The sequence below is a fragment of the Rhipicephalus sanguineus genome, chromosome 6 (genome assembly GCF_013339695.2).
Source record: "Rhipicephalus sanguineus isolate Rsan-2018 chromosome 6, BIME_Rsan_1.4, whole genome shotgun sequence".
Lineage (NCBI taxonomy): Eukaryota > Metazoa > Arthropoda > Arachnida > Ixodida > Ixodidae > Rhipicephalus > Rhipicephalus sanguineus.
The window spans coordinates 164,240,588-164,254,907 of NC_051181.1; the positions used below are offsets into that span (position 1 = coordinate 164,240,588).

General features: G+C 46.0%; 1 protein-coding gene across 1 annotated transcript in view; it reads left to right on the plus strand.

Annotated features, from left to right (window-relative positions):
- Positions 1-14,320, plus strand: part of LOC119397688 (fibulin-1) — a 64,820-nt gene that overhangs the window by 15,362 nt on the left and 35,138 nt on the right. The window contains exons 9-12 of the mRNA XM_037665111.2: positions 1,554-1,721; positions 6,871-7,014; positions 9,905-10,057; positions 12,033-12,179. Coding sequence (XP_037521039.1) covers positions 1,554-1,721; positions 6,871-7,014; positions 9,905-10,057; positions 12,033-12,179 — 612 coding nt within the window. The remainder of the gene's footprint in view (positions 1-1,553; positions 1,722-6,870; positions 7,015-9,904; positions 10,058-12,032; positions 12,180-14,320) is intronic.

Here is a 14,320-nt window from a genome sequence, read left to right on the forward strand (position 1 = left end):
AAGTTTGTATCTGCCAGAGTGATCGATGGGCCATCGCTTCTTGATCGGCAGCGTGCAGGGCGTCCACTTTCTCCTCCCAGAAACTTGGAGAGTCAGCCGCTGTAGCCCTTGTACTCACTATCGTGCATTCACTTTCTTTGCTTTTAAAATGAAATAATTCCTATGTGGTATAACGCTCCAGAGTACTTTACTACGCAGCATAATATGAGCTGTATGTAAACGCCCAAACGAGTAGCATTGACTCCAAATATCTGTGCCGGCAAGCGAGCGATTCAGTATACAGCGAATTCAGACACATACATGCCTGTGCACTTTGCTTAAACGTGCTTCAAGAGTTCAGAAGCTAGGTCTGTATGACTGAACATCTGTATGATCTGCATGACTGAAGTGTTACATCACTGTTTTGCGGGCTCACTTAACAAACACCTCAAGTACAGCAACTAGCATACGTCTGGTGGTTCGTGTGTAGCAGGAAAACAGAGAGATAAGAAAACAAAAATCGTTGGGCGCAAAAGGATAGAATAACCGACACGTATACAGCAAGATGCGCATGAAAAGGCGCGTACGTTGATCTGAGCTCCACCTGACATCCGAGCCGAGGTTGGCACTACAGCGTTGCCCAACAATGTATTGCCCAAATGAATGAATGAATGAATGAATGAATGAATGAATGAATGAATGAATGAATGAATGGAAAGAATATTCGTAACATGCGGGTGATCACTTGGTTATCCCTCAAATATAGAGCGTCACCTCAACTCTTCAACCCTGCGTTAGCGTATACCAGGTGTTTCCAGAAATGTGTCGAAAATTCTAAAAAATCAGAAAACCTTGTGTGTGTTCGCTGTCTTCAGAATTGCTTTTTCTGTAGCGGCAGGCGTCTTAAGATGGCTAAAGACATCATTTGGGACAGCAATTAAGACATTTAAATAATTAACATTTATTAGTGTAGTTGGGCGGTTATGTGAAATGGGAGACTTGAAGTTCTTAATGCGAAGAATCCAACGCAGCTTTGAGATTTTGAAAAAGCGGCCTGTAGTAATAACTGCGAAGTAATGAAATTCAAATAAATTCAGCGGCGAAACCGAAACTGAAACCCGGAAGAGCGCAACTACCCTATTCATCTGAGATGTCCAGAATGCTTGAGCGTCGCTATATCGACCGACGTCGTTGTGTGGGTGTGCGGGCTGCGCTTGCAATTATAGCACGCATGGCGCACATGTATACGTTAACGAATGCGGAAGAACTACACCTCTGTATAGTCGTTGTCTTGACCAGTGACATCATTCTGGTCGTCTGCTTGCTGCGCTCATCGGTGCTTCGGCTTCGGTTTCGCCGTCGAAATTGGTTGAATTTCATTACGACACAATAATTACTAGAGGCCGCTTTTTCTAAATCTCATAGCGGCGATGGGTTCTTCGCATGAAGAACTTCAATTCTCCCATTTGACAGAACCACCTAACTCATAACTGGCGACTGCACTTGCCGGAAAAGCGTGCGATCGTCGTACAAATAATGAATGTGTGCTTTGCGCACCGTCCCTGGCTTGCCAGACATCGACGAGTGCTCGCAAGGCAGCCACACCTGCGGCTCGGCGGCGCTCTGCGTGAACACGGACGGCGGCTTCCACTGCAAGACACGCGACGTCAGCCACGGCGCTGGTCGGCCTACACAGTGCCCACGAGGATTTCGCTACAGCCGGCACACGCGACAATGCCAAGGTGCGTGCACAGCATTTTGCGCGATCTATGAGTGAAAGTATTACGTTGAAGGTTTCTTTTCTATAGACTATTTTATGAATGGGCTTCGATGCCACCATATTGGGCTGCTAACCCTTGCCTTTTGTATCTTTAACAATATACACGAACAGCGCTTTACTGTTGACGTGTACGCATGTAAACGGTTGGGTCGGTGCATTCGACGTTTCGTGACGTCATCAATTCATGTCGCGATATACAAAGATAAGAAAACTGCCCAAGGTGGTGGCGCCCATCTGTCTTACGTAAAATCTATTGATCAATTTTTGAACACACGAGGCAGAATAGTGTCTACCAGGCTTTGCCAGTCAAGCCTAATGCGGCTTTAAAGGGACACTAAAGGCAAATTTTAAGTTGACGTTGATTGTTGAAATAGCGGTCCAGAAACCTCGTAGTGCTACTTTTATGCCAAGGAAGTGCTTATTTTGAAATAAAATCACGTTTTAGTGGTCCGCATCGCGTAAGCGCACTTCAAATCACCCGCCTGAAAGCGGTCTTTCTCACGTCACTGTTGCCGTGCCCAACGTTGCCCGCTTTTACTGCACGGCGGCGTGCACTGGCGGCGTGCACCATTCGGGCATCAGGCAACATCACATGCATGCGGCATTTTGTCGAACTTTCTGTCAGAGCGACTTTCACGAGCGCGCAAAACACACGCGGCAGTACGCGATACCGAAACTACCACTGAGACACGACCGCGTGAGCGAAGCAGGGCGCCGGGCGAAGCGCAGTTCGGCGAAAACGGAACCTTTGAACCACGCGCGCCGTTCTCCATGGCAACGCCAAAGAGGTTCTCTTTTCCATGAATCAAATAGAAACGAACAAGCAGCATTTTGTTATGTGTCTTGATGCACGGAAGGTTCTTTTTTTATTGCAGCTAGTTTGATTACTAGTGATTAATTGTATTCAGACCCTCCCACGTCATCGGGATCACTTCCAAAATGTCCCACTGGTGGCGCTCATCGTGTGATACATTTAGCTTAATTTCTCGGTAAGTAGGACACTGCTGTTGATAATATTGCCGTTTTAGACGTTGTCATACATTGAGCTTTCGCTCTGACGTAAATTGCTATTTGTCTTGAGTGTCTCTTTAGCATGCGTGATGTACCTTATGAATGAAGGAAATATGACTTTTAAGGGCTCGTTTTTCTTTGTTAGATACAATATTAATGAGAACTAACAGACAGCAATACCAAGTAAAGTATACCCTATTGAAACGTTTCTTATGGCCTTTCCAATAATTCCGTATGTTTCCGTAACAATCTTACGGAAACATATAAAAAATATATGGAAAATATCCAGAAAACATACGGATTCCGTATAGAACATATGGAATTATCGGAATGGCATACGGAACGTTTCGATAGGGTAGGGGATGTTATTTGTAGTAATTAGGATATAAATGTGAAGTTAAAGTGGAGGAAAAGATAACTTGCCGCTCAGCGGTAGAGCATCGGACGCGTTATTCGAAGGTCGCTGGTTCGGTCCCTGCCGGCGGCAAGTTACCTTTTCGTCCACTTCACTTTCTTCCCATTTATATCTAATTACTACAAAATAACATCCCCTATACTTTCCTTGACATTGTTGTCTGTTAGTTCTCATTAATATTGTTGTACCTTATGTATTTCGTCGCATAGTAACTGGGCAGGAGATGAGCATGGCTCATCGCTTCTAGTTTATTCTTTTCCAGATCCTAAGTACCGACAGCAACACCACGTGACAGGACGTCAAGCACTGACCAGCTTTAGAACTAACACGCCAAGAATGACAAGGCGTCTCTGAAAAATATAGGCCCGCCTATCGAAACAATGGCCAGCCTGTCTGAGCCACCTATTCCTGTGCATTATGCCTCTATAGAACATGTTTTGAAGCTAAAGTCTTAATCTGTCTCACCAAAACCATAATTGTTCCGCTTAGCCTTACGCACACCAATGATGGCGCGTGAGCAATCTTCTAGGAAAATCACTGAGCAACTGACGTATTTCTCCATTTTCCTTTAGAGGTGCGTGAATAGTGGCTTAGTACGTCGAATGACACGCCAATCGTATAGTGCCAGGAAGAAATTGAATCGTGCATTTTTTAAATAATTTTAGAATAAGGGACAGCCAAGAGACCTTCGCATCGACATTTACTGTATACATTATGGAGCACAATTCATTGAACGCAAGCATAGGAGTAAATGGGGAGTTTTTTTTTTTTTTCATTATTGATAGCAGTTGGACCTAAAATATCCACGAAGGACGTCAGGGCCTGCTGCGCCGCGAAACTTTTGTTGTTCTGCTGTGGATGATATTTGCGGCACCTTTGCTCCACTTTTTTTTTCTTGATAGCGAAGAGTCGGCGATTTCAAATATCGGAATGTTCATATTTGTTCACTTGAAAATGGTCATACTTTTGAATAGGTTCTGTTTCATTCTGCAGGCAAGTTGATAAGAAAATATTTAATCCGTCATTCGAAGAAACGTACAGTCGTGAGCACGCTTAGGGTGAACGTGGGAGAGCGTTCTGCACTAACTTAGCTGCACGCTGCTGTCAGCGACGCCTACCTACACCAACCCATCTGGGCGCATGCGCAGGGCATTAGCGGCTACACTATCATAACTTCGCGCGCACCACGTCATCTGAGCGCGCCTTCGTCGAAGACGTTCACTGATGACGTGATGCACGCGGCAGAAAAATAACCACACCTAAACCGAACTTCGCATGCGCATCGGTAATAGGCAGGCATCGGTGGTTGGTATAGGTAGGCATCACCGATAGCACCGTGCTGCACGCGCTCCCGTGTTCACGCTAAGCGTGGTCGCAACTGTATACCTCCACCTATGCGCCTGCTTTCTTGCGCCGGGCCCTGCGCGGTGAATTTTACTAGACAAGGACTTCACGGAAAATATTTTAGGAAAAATAGAAAGGTAGGGCTAAATCAGTTAATGCCAGAAAATGGTGCCTTGTACCAGTGCCGTTACTTTGTGCCATTTTCATGAAATTGATTGGTACTGCTAAGCAAAGAGTATTTCGCCCAAGTATCACATCTTCAACACTCCGATTCACTGATTGCTGCGCGCGTTTTGTTGACGCGTCAGCGTTACAGAGCCAGTGTCGCAGAAATTCCGGCGATGGTGGCGTTGTACGTGAGGGAATAATAAAAAAAAAAAAAACCTTGGAGGACGCTTGAACTTTGCCTTCAAGAGTAGAACGCGATAGCGTAATCGGGCCCCGTGCGCATCTCAATCGCTAGCCTATTCGCCGCGAGATCGGGCTATAGGTGGCAGCACCAGTCGCCGCGTTTGTGTGGATAGGCGGTCGGCGGCGCTTTTACAAATGTACGCAGCGGCGCTTCGCCGCAGGCGGTTTGAGTCGATTGTCGGCGAATAAAGCGCGTTGACTTCAGCCTAATGGTGATGTATACGCCCTCCATTGCCACATGAATGCACGAAACTGGCCTGAACGTTCTATACGTGTGAGAGAAGCGCAATCTGCTAATCAATGGGGTACTGGCCTTCGGTCGCATTAGTGTTTTGCTCGATGTTTTTTCTTGCTTTATTTGCACGTGTTTAAATTGTGTTTCGCCTATACCACATTATAAATAGTGTTGCGCGACTGAGCCAATTAAGTACTTACTTCTTGCTCTAGCGGCTACAAAAAAGAGAGCCTGTATTTCTGCGTAATTAGATGAAGTAGAACTTTGTGCACCGTGCTTTTCTATTTGAATGAATACGCGTACTGTTATAGGAATGCATGGCTTCAGGTCTTTTTTACCGCTAACCGGCCTCTGCAGACGCTAGTTCATGCTTTACGATATCACAAGGATTTCGAAATCGCCAACACTTTATGAGACGGATGTCGCTAAAATTCTGCATTGACACCTCGATACTTAGCACTCCTTTCGTTTAGGACGACGCCAAGTGCACTATGTGATCTGCTTGAACGACAAAGTGGCACCACATTGAAATAATTTTGGCGAATGGACGGTATGATAATTACACCTAGCACCATACCGACGCGTGCATGCACTCACTTGTAAGAGTCCATACAAGTCTCGGAAGGCGAAATGCCTGTGTATATCGTGTAGGCATATCGTACAAGCATTTGATACTGTGCTAGCACAATGAAATAAGCCGTCTCTGAGGACGTGCATGACGTGCGCACACATGCGAACACGGTGCGGCTAGCAGACGACGCAAGGAGCGATCCATACCACGGAGTTTTGTCCGCTCACCGCTAGGTGCCGACTCTGCTCGATCTCGCGGCCAATAGCGTCGCGTCTCTGTGGTCACCTCGACCATGCCGCAGGGAAACGTACGCCTGTGCGCGTAACATTGGCCGTTTCAAAGTATCCTAGAATGGCTACTGGAAGTGCAGTTGCGAAGTGCCCACTACGCCATAATTCTTATAATTCTTCCTTTTGCGAATTGGCTAAGTACCGACTACGCGTCCGTAAACCAACGCGCGTGCCTGCACACTTTGTTGGTGCTGCTTCTGATAATGATGATTAATTATCTCTTCGTGCTTTGTAATCAGTAAGCCTTTAGACCAACCACTTGTTGCGCAATTCACAAGTTCTGACGCCTGGTGCAATTCTACGCTTCTTCCACGCAATATTACGTGCGTGAAGGAGTCTCTTCGCACTACGTGACATTCGTATGTTTTTTTTTTTTTTTTTCGAAAGAGATTCAAGCACCGGCATGGCTCTGTGGTGGAATAACTGCCTGTCACGCAGAAGTACTGGGTTCGATTCCCACTCTAACCGAAGATTTTTATAATTAATAATTTATTTATTTGCATCTATCTCGAATTTTCGCTGACGGAAAACGCATATTCGTTGCTCAGTACCAATGACGCCGACACCGACGCTGGAATTTCTGCAAAATGAGCTCTTTAACGCTGTCGCGTTAAAATCTGAAGTTCGAACCGAAATCATATCTAGGCATTCTGCGTGGCTGTCAGGTGTTTCTTTGCGGCACGGTTGAGGTGCCCACCGTGAAGCGATGCATGGCCAGCGCACGAGAAGGCGTTGCGAACGGAACCCGTTTACGCTATCGCGTTCCACTCTTAAATGCCAAGCTTAAGCGGCCTCTAAGTTTAATAAAATTATTTTTTCTTTCGCTTAACCCAGACACGGACGAGTGCCGGGAAGGCACGCACAATTGCAGCTTCTCCACGCAAACTTGCGTCAACACCGAAGGCGGCTTCATCTGCCGGGATAGAAATCTCTGTCCGGAGGGATACCGCATGGACAGGAACACCCGCTCTTGCATTGGTGAGCTTTATCTGGAAATCTGCGCTAGCTCTTTCAACTTGATTCGAAGGCATGTGCTTATAATCTAGACTGCAGAACAGCTCGTCGTCCTGAATACCTTTCGCTGTCTCACCGAAAGCGTTGTTTAGCTTTATTCAATGCGGAAATCACATTTTGAAATCTATGCAGTTAATTATGTGCTCTGAAACTGTTTCTTGCTTTGCGAATTACTCGGTAGCATAGCAATATCATGGCTGCCCATCATATCAGGAAGCCGTGGAAGGCATGCTTGCGATCCTCATCAGTCGTATACGACAGCGAGTTGCATGGTTTCCGAGATCGGGTCATTTCTCATAACGCCATCAGCGGGATCATCGCAGTTATAATACTGCAGAACCTGATATAATGAAAATCAAGTTATGGTCAGAAGTACATCGGTCATATACCATCATCTCACTGTCTCTATCTTTGAAATGTTATCAGCGAATTTGCGAACTCCATCATATTTCGCTGCTTAAAGTATTTAAGGTCACGCGCTGCGCTTTTTCCGTATCATATTCCCGAATGCGGGGAAGCTTTCAACTTCTGGAGTTGTAAATGAGGTTATATGAAGCATTTTCCTCTCATAGTTTTCTTGTCTGTACACTTTCGAAATTTCATAACGAGTTATTTTATTGGCAACATCTCTCTCGGCGCTTTTATGAACAACTAAGCTGTGAACGTATGAAATTAAATGCCTGCTGAGACCCTGCATTTCACATCAGTAGCATTGCCATGCGGATCGTAACATTGTCCATCTCTTGTTTCACATGTGTTTAGCGCAGTGATGTAACCAGGGGGTTGGTTAGGGTGGTTCAACCCCCCCCCCCCTCCGAAGTTTTTACAATCCTTACATGTATATACGCGCACACACACACACACACACACACACACACACACACACACACACACACACACGCACGCACGCACGAACATACCTAAAGGAAGGTCGGACGCAAACCACTGGCTACGCGCCTAATTTGCCGCGCATTTACGAATGCAAACGCTTACAAAAACCGAACAACGCGTTTAACATTCCCGAAGTGCAAGTTACCAAAACATTCATTCTAAAAATACAGGGCGTGCAAACACGGACACAAGAAAGAAGTCAGGACACCACAAACGCCGACTAACAACTGAAGAGACGCACAACGGCGGAAAAGAAAGAAGGCACGAAAACTTATCTGCGCATGCCCATTCAACAGGCGAACCTATCAATCCGGCAGGCGTGGCGGTCTACGTGAAAGATAACTGTTAAGGCATTTGATTTCACCTTTATGCAAGTTAATCGACGGTTGGCTCACGCATGCGCTACCACTATTCTCGATATGCCATGCTTCAATCATCAGGCGCGTTTCTTCATTTCTATGCCAGTATAACACTGCGCATTCATCGAATTTTGGCGTGCACTTACAATCTCGACAATGTAGAGATAGATTAGAAGGTGAGCCCCCTGTTAGCGATCTCTTATGTTCCAACAATCTCTGGTTAATGCATCGGCCCGATTGTCTTACGTAGAAGCGGCCGCAGCTGAAAGGGACCTTATACACCACACTTGTATGGCAATCAGTGAATTTGTTGGTGTGTTTTACGAAACAAATATCGGTCCGGTTCTTGCCTTTTACTCGCTCATTCTTCCTCTGCACAGCGGCACAAATCTTGCCTAGCTTATTGGCAGCCGTGAAAACAACATTAACGCCGTATCTATTTCCTACTTTCTTTAGCCTGTGAGATACGCATTGTACGGTATACCTACGACACGTTTCTTCCTATCGCTTTCTGCAACCATGCTCGGACTTAACACAATGGACTACTTTAAACGTTCAGCGATAGTGGCCACTGCATCACGAGGATACCCTACATCTAAAAGACGCGTAACCTGTGCGTTAAAGTTATCACTCATTTTGTGCTCACACGACTTGGTGAGGGCTGACTTAAGGCAAGACATGGCGATGCCGTTTTTTACAACCTTCGAGTGCTTCGAAGAAAAATTTAACAGCGGTTTTGAAGATCTAAGACAATACTGCCAGCACACGTGGTTCTTTTGGAACGTTAAGGAAATGTCTAGAAATTGTATTCCATTATTCTGAGGCACCTCTTTAGTAAAGTTCAGCCCTCCTCCATTTAATTCAAATTTTTCGCTCACTGAAGTTACCACCGTTTCAAAGTCCTCACCACTACAAAAAATCAAGTAATCGTCCACATAACGAAAAACCTTAATAACCGAATTACCTAAGGTGCCTTCCAAAAGTTCGTCAATCTTGCTAAGGTATAAATCACTAAGAACCTGATTGCCGTACGAGTGTGGTGTATAAGGTCTCTTTCAGCTGCGGGCGCTTCTACCTAGGACAGACGGGCCGATGCATTAACCAGAGGTTGTTGGAACATAAGAGATCGCTAACAGGGGGCTCACCTTCTAATCTAGCTTTACATTGTCGAGATTGTAAGTGCACGCCAAAATTCGATGAATGCGCAGTGTTGTACCGGCATAGAAATGAAGAAACGCGCCTGATGATTGAAGCATGGCATATTGAGAATAGTGGTAGCGCATGCGTGAGCCAACCGTCGATTAACTTGCATAAAGGTGAAATCAAATGCCTTAACAGCTATCTTCCACGTAGACCGCCACGCGTGCCGGATTGATAGGTTCGCCTGTTGCATGGGCATGCGCAGATAAGTTTTCGTGCCTTCTTTCTTTTCAGCCGTTGTGCGTCTCTTCAGTTGTTAGTCGGCGTTTGTGGTGTCGTGACTCCTTTCTTGTGTCCGTGTTTGCACGCCCTGTCTTTTTAGAATGAATACTTACCAACTAGCTCAGCTCTCTGTTATTCTATACCAGAACATAACAATGAGTGCTCGTTTACTGTCCTTGCAGACATCGACGAGTGCTCCGAAGGCCGATACGCGTGTCCCCAGAGGGGAACACTTTGCGTGAACACGCCGGGCAGCTACCGTTGCGTCAACAAGTCCCGCTATCAGTCTTGCCCGGAAGGCTGGCGCTACGACCTTCAGGTCAAAGGATGCAAAGGTGCTGCCACTTCCGTGCACAAAGCAAGCCACCGCAATCCTCGATGCAAACTGTTCTGCTGGCTACTCTCGGCTGGGCAGCTTCCACGGCCGTCCTGAACCGACGGCAGTGGGTGGTGAGGCACGGGCTTGGTGCTTCGGAGCTTCTTGACGCCTATCACTCTAGCGAGCAGCACTTGGATCGGGCTTCGATCCCGCGTGAGAGCGCGTCGCTGCTCATCTAGGCCCTCTCATAGCTGCCTCCCGCCTTCGCAACATCGCATGAGGCTGCTGACTCGCCCTTCTGGGTTATCCTGCATGACAAGGCCACGTTCTGCTCTACGCTATGATTATACCCTGCACAGCTTCTGCCCTTGGTCGCTTTGGGATCGCCGCTGATAAGGTTTCACTTTCGGAGGCCCGTGGTTGACCAACCAATACCAACGGAGTTAGAAGCGACCGGAAACTATGCCACGAAGAAAGAAACAACTCGCGAAGCGTCAGCGTAAACCTCTTGCACAGACACCACATTGCAAACATCGAAGAGAACCGAGAATGTGCGAAAAAAAGGCAGTGTTCATAAAAGGCGCCACAGACGACAAGTCTGACGCTAAACGTCCAACTGGCGTTTACTTGAAAGGGTCACGTATTTGGGCTCTTCTGATCAGGTACACATCGTCATACAAAATATTATAATCTCATATGATTTACAAGTATAGAATTTACTTGTACTTAAAAAAAAACTTACAGACGACTCTAAGTATATATGTCAATCAGTTCAAACAAGACATTGTGTAATCAATCCATTAACGTCACGCTATTCCTCGAAAGAAATGCCACTTTTACTTTTTCCTCTAATGCTAAAGTGGAACAGCTGACGCACTTATCACCTACTTTCCTCACGAAAACTCTTTCACGCCTCGTGCTTGATCTTCTTTTCCTAATAATATCTGGGGTTTAACGTCCCAAAACCACGTTATGATTATGAGAGACGCCGTAGTGGAGGGCTCCGGAAATTTCGACCACCTGGGGTTCTTTAACGTGCACCTAAATCTAAGTACACGGGCCTCAAACATTTCCGTCTCCATCGAAAATGCAGCCGCCGCAGCCGGGATTCGATGCCCGCGACCTTCGGGTCAGCAGTCGAGCGCCTATAACCACTAGACCACCGTGGCGGGTCAATCTTCTGTTCCTGAGGAAGGGAAGAGCAAAGGAAAATTCGTGTCTCCCTCTCTAGCGCGTTTTAATAACACTGTCAAGATGAACCAACTCACCCAAATCAAAGGATTGTTGAAAAAAGATACTTCAGCGAGATTAAAAGGCTTATTACAACGTTTATTCTGGCAACACGTTTCTTGCTTCACGTTTTCTTTCGTAACGAAAAGATTACGTGTTTTAAACAACTTAATTTAAACAACTTGGAAGAGCTGATCACAAGAAAAAAGGAATGACCATGTCGTTCGGTGATTAAGTTCACCTCTTGCTTTAAAGAACCACGTTCATAAAAATATTTACTACATCACATAACGCATGCACTGACTCTCTCAAGAGCTCCTTCCAGGAAGCGCGCTTACAGTGCGCTCAGCTCATACGTGTTTTTGAGAAGCAGACCCACCATTCGCAAACCACCGTGCTTACGAGTGTATGGTGTGCGTTGTTTTCCCTGCCTTTCGAGAAATGCATTAGAATACCTCACACGAGCTACAGTGTTCCCGAGCATTCACGCTATTATCCTTCTTTGGAAGCGTGCACGGGAATGCAATATAACTGTGTGAACAAAACTGCCTTTGAGCCTTTTGGTCATCGCTGCCAGGATCAAAACGTCTGTAGCCCCTTACGGTTTCTGTACCGGACGTCTATGTTAGATTTCAGGCACTTTTGCCTTGTGCAACTTACTCGAATGCGGTCGTCCCCATTATTTAGATAGACGTGTGAAAAAATAATTTTCTGATCTGGCCTTAGAGAAAGCTGGAAGCAAATGTTTCTCGGTGTTTCAGACGTGGACGAGTGTGCCGAAGGACTGAGTAGCTGCGCCAGCGGCGAGATCTGCGTCAACGGCGTCGGCTCTTTCAGCTGCGTGCCGGTCTCAAACGGCGGTTGTTCGCCTGGGTACCGGAAAAATGCCGATACTGGACGATGCGAAGGTGAAGTGGAACACTTTTAAATACTTGTCTCGAGTCAATCAGAACAGCTAAATACAACTTGTCCCGTGGACCACCGCTATACTGTCAGCGCACTATTTTCAGTTGGGAATGGTTTGGACTGGAAAAAGAACAGGACGAGGATAGCTTACGAGACCAAGGCGCTGATCGTGGCGCTGCTTGGCCAATCCTTGAGCAGTGCGCTGTTTAAAAAAAATACACTTGAAATTAGGGAAGCATATCATACTGACACATCTAGAAACGCCTGTGTCACTTGTACGTACCCTCTATTTGCCTGCGCAGCTGTGTGATCAGTTATTTGCTAAAAACGTGACAGACTGCCTGGCCGACGTATGTTACGCGATGTTACGCAGATACCGTATTTTTTGTTAGTCTTCTGCGCGCAGCTTGTGTATGAATTGCATTTCTCCGCAATGAACCAGTGGTTGTTTGTTCATCGCCTTATCTACCACCGTCTCGTCCCTAGCGCTGTTTCTTCTCGTCCTAATGCTGTATTAATCAGCTCAATAAGGGTGGCAATGCGGGCTTGTGGATGTTGCATGCCACTTGGCAGCGCAGGCTAAGGACAAGGACAAAGGAAAGGCACACTCAGTTAGTTGCACTCCTGCAGAAATGTTACACACGCAGCGGTGAAAGGATGACAGAAAGCGAGATTTAGTATGACCCGTCTTTCGACTCTGCAGATGATATATTATTGGTGTGCGAGGGTTTCACCGCACACATCCATAAGTGTCACTAGCAACTTATCCTTGCGGAACAATTAATGGATCAGAAAGGTGGCATTCTTCACTGCATGATGCTCTCCAGTTTAACTGAGAGATGTCAACTCACTCTGCAAGAAGTTCTTCTAAGAATAATCAACCTCGTGTTTTTCACGTACATATCCTGTATCTTTTAAAGCAAAATCGAAAGTTACAGTTCCAATCGAAGAGTTCTACAAAATGTTACGCAGTACAGCACTACGAACCTAGCACAAGGTTAGCATAGGCACGTGCCATACTTGCCGAATAGTTCATCAAACGAGTGAGCCGTGCTGTCTTGATACTCACCACGTCGGCCTCGTCAGGCTAGACTGGTTAACCTCGCTTTACGTGCCACAATATATATGAAGTGTGCCATACTAGGATGGGGAAAATGCGTGTCCTGTCGTTCTCTCATTCATATTGGATCTTCCGCTCTAGTTTTCCTACGATGCTAGTAGAAAGTTTGCCCGTTGTATTGGTTTCCACGTATTATATGTTCTATCGCGTTCAATACTGGAGACAATGCGTGAGCCGCGCGAGCGGTGGTTGTTGTTTGGAAAAGGATGGCGCTGTCTGCGGCAGCTCACGAGGGAGGCCTACTCATCGCTACAGCGAAGGGAGCAAAATTAAAGTGAAAAAGGGGAGAGAATCCGCCGTTTGAGCTTTCTCCTCGCTCCCGCTGTCTTAACGGAGCCATAATTAATGCACTGGGCTGAGAAGCACCCGTTTCATACATCAGGTGCCACGCTGTCGAAGCTATGCACGAAGTTCCGTCAGCAAAATCTGTAAGTCCGCGCGTCTCGCACTTGGATTTTGTCGTTGTAACCATGGCCTCCGCGAGTGGCTCCGGCTGCGCGCTACCGGAACTAATCGCGGAGGCCACAAAAAAAAGAAAGACGCCTAAGTAGATCGAGAACTACGTACTGACAACCGTGTAATATAGCGTGGTTTGTTGATTTCAAAGGCACAAAGCATCTTCGTTTATTACGCAGTTTAAAAATGCGAAAAAAAATTAAGTCAGCTTCGCACTAGTGGTGCCAAGCCTGAAGGAAGTGCGGAGCTGGGCGGCCTTCTTTTTCTCTCTTTCTTTTTCTTCCTTCCTCTATTTCTTTCTTTATCGATCTTCTTCCTATTTTTCTATGTCTTTTTTTTTTGTCGCTGTATATATTCCTATTTCCTTCTTTCTTTCTTTATGTATTTCCATCTATTTCTATCTTTATTTCTCTCTCCTCTCTTTCTTTCTCTCTCTTTCTCTTTCTCGCCTCATGTTTCCTTATATCTCTTTCTCTTTCGGTCTTTATCTTTCTCTCTCATTCTTTGATTCTCTCTCTTTCCGTCTTTCTTTCCCTTTCTGTCTTTCTTCCATTTCTTTTTATTTAT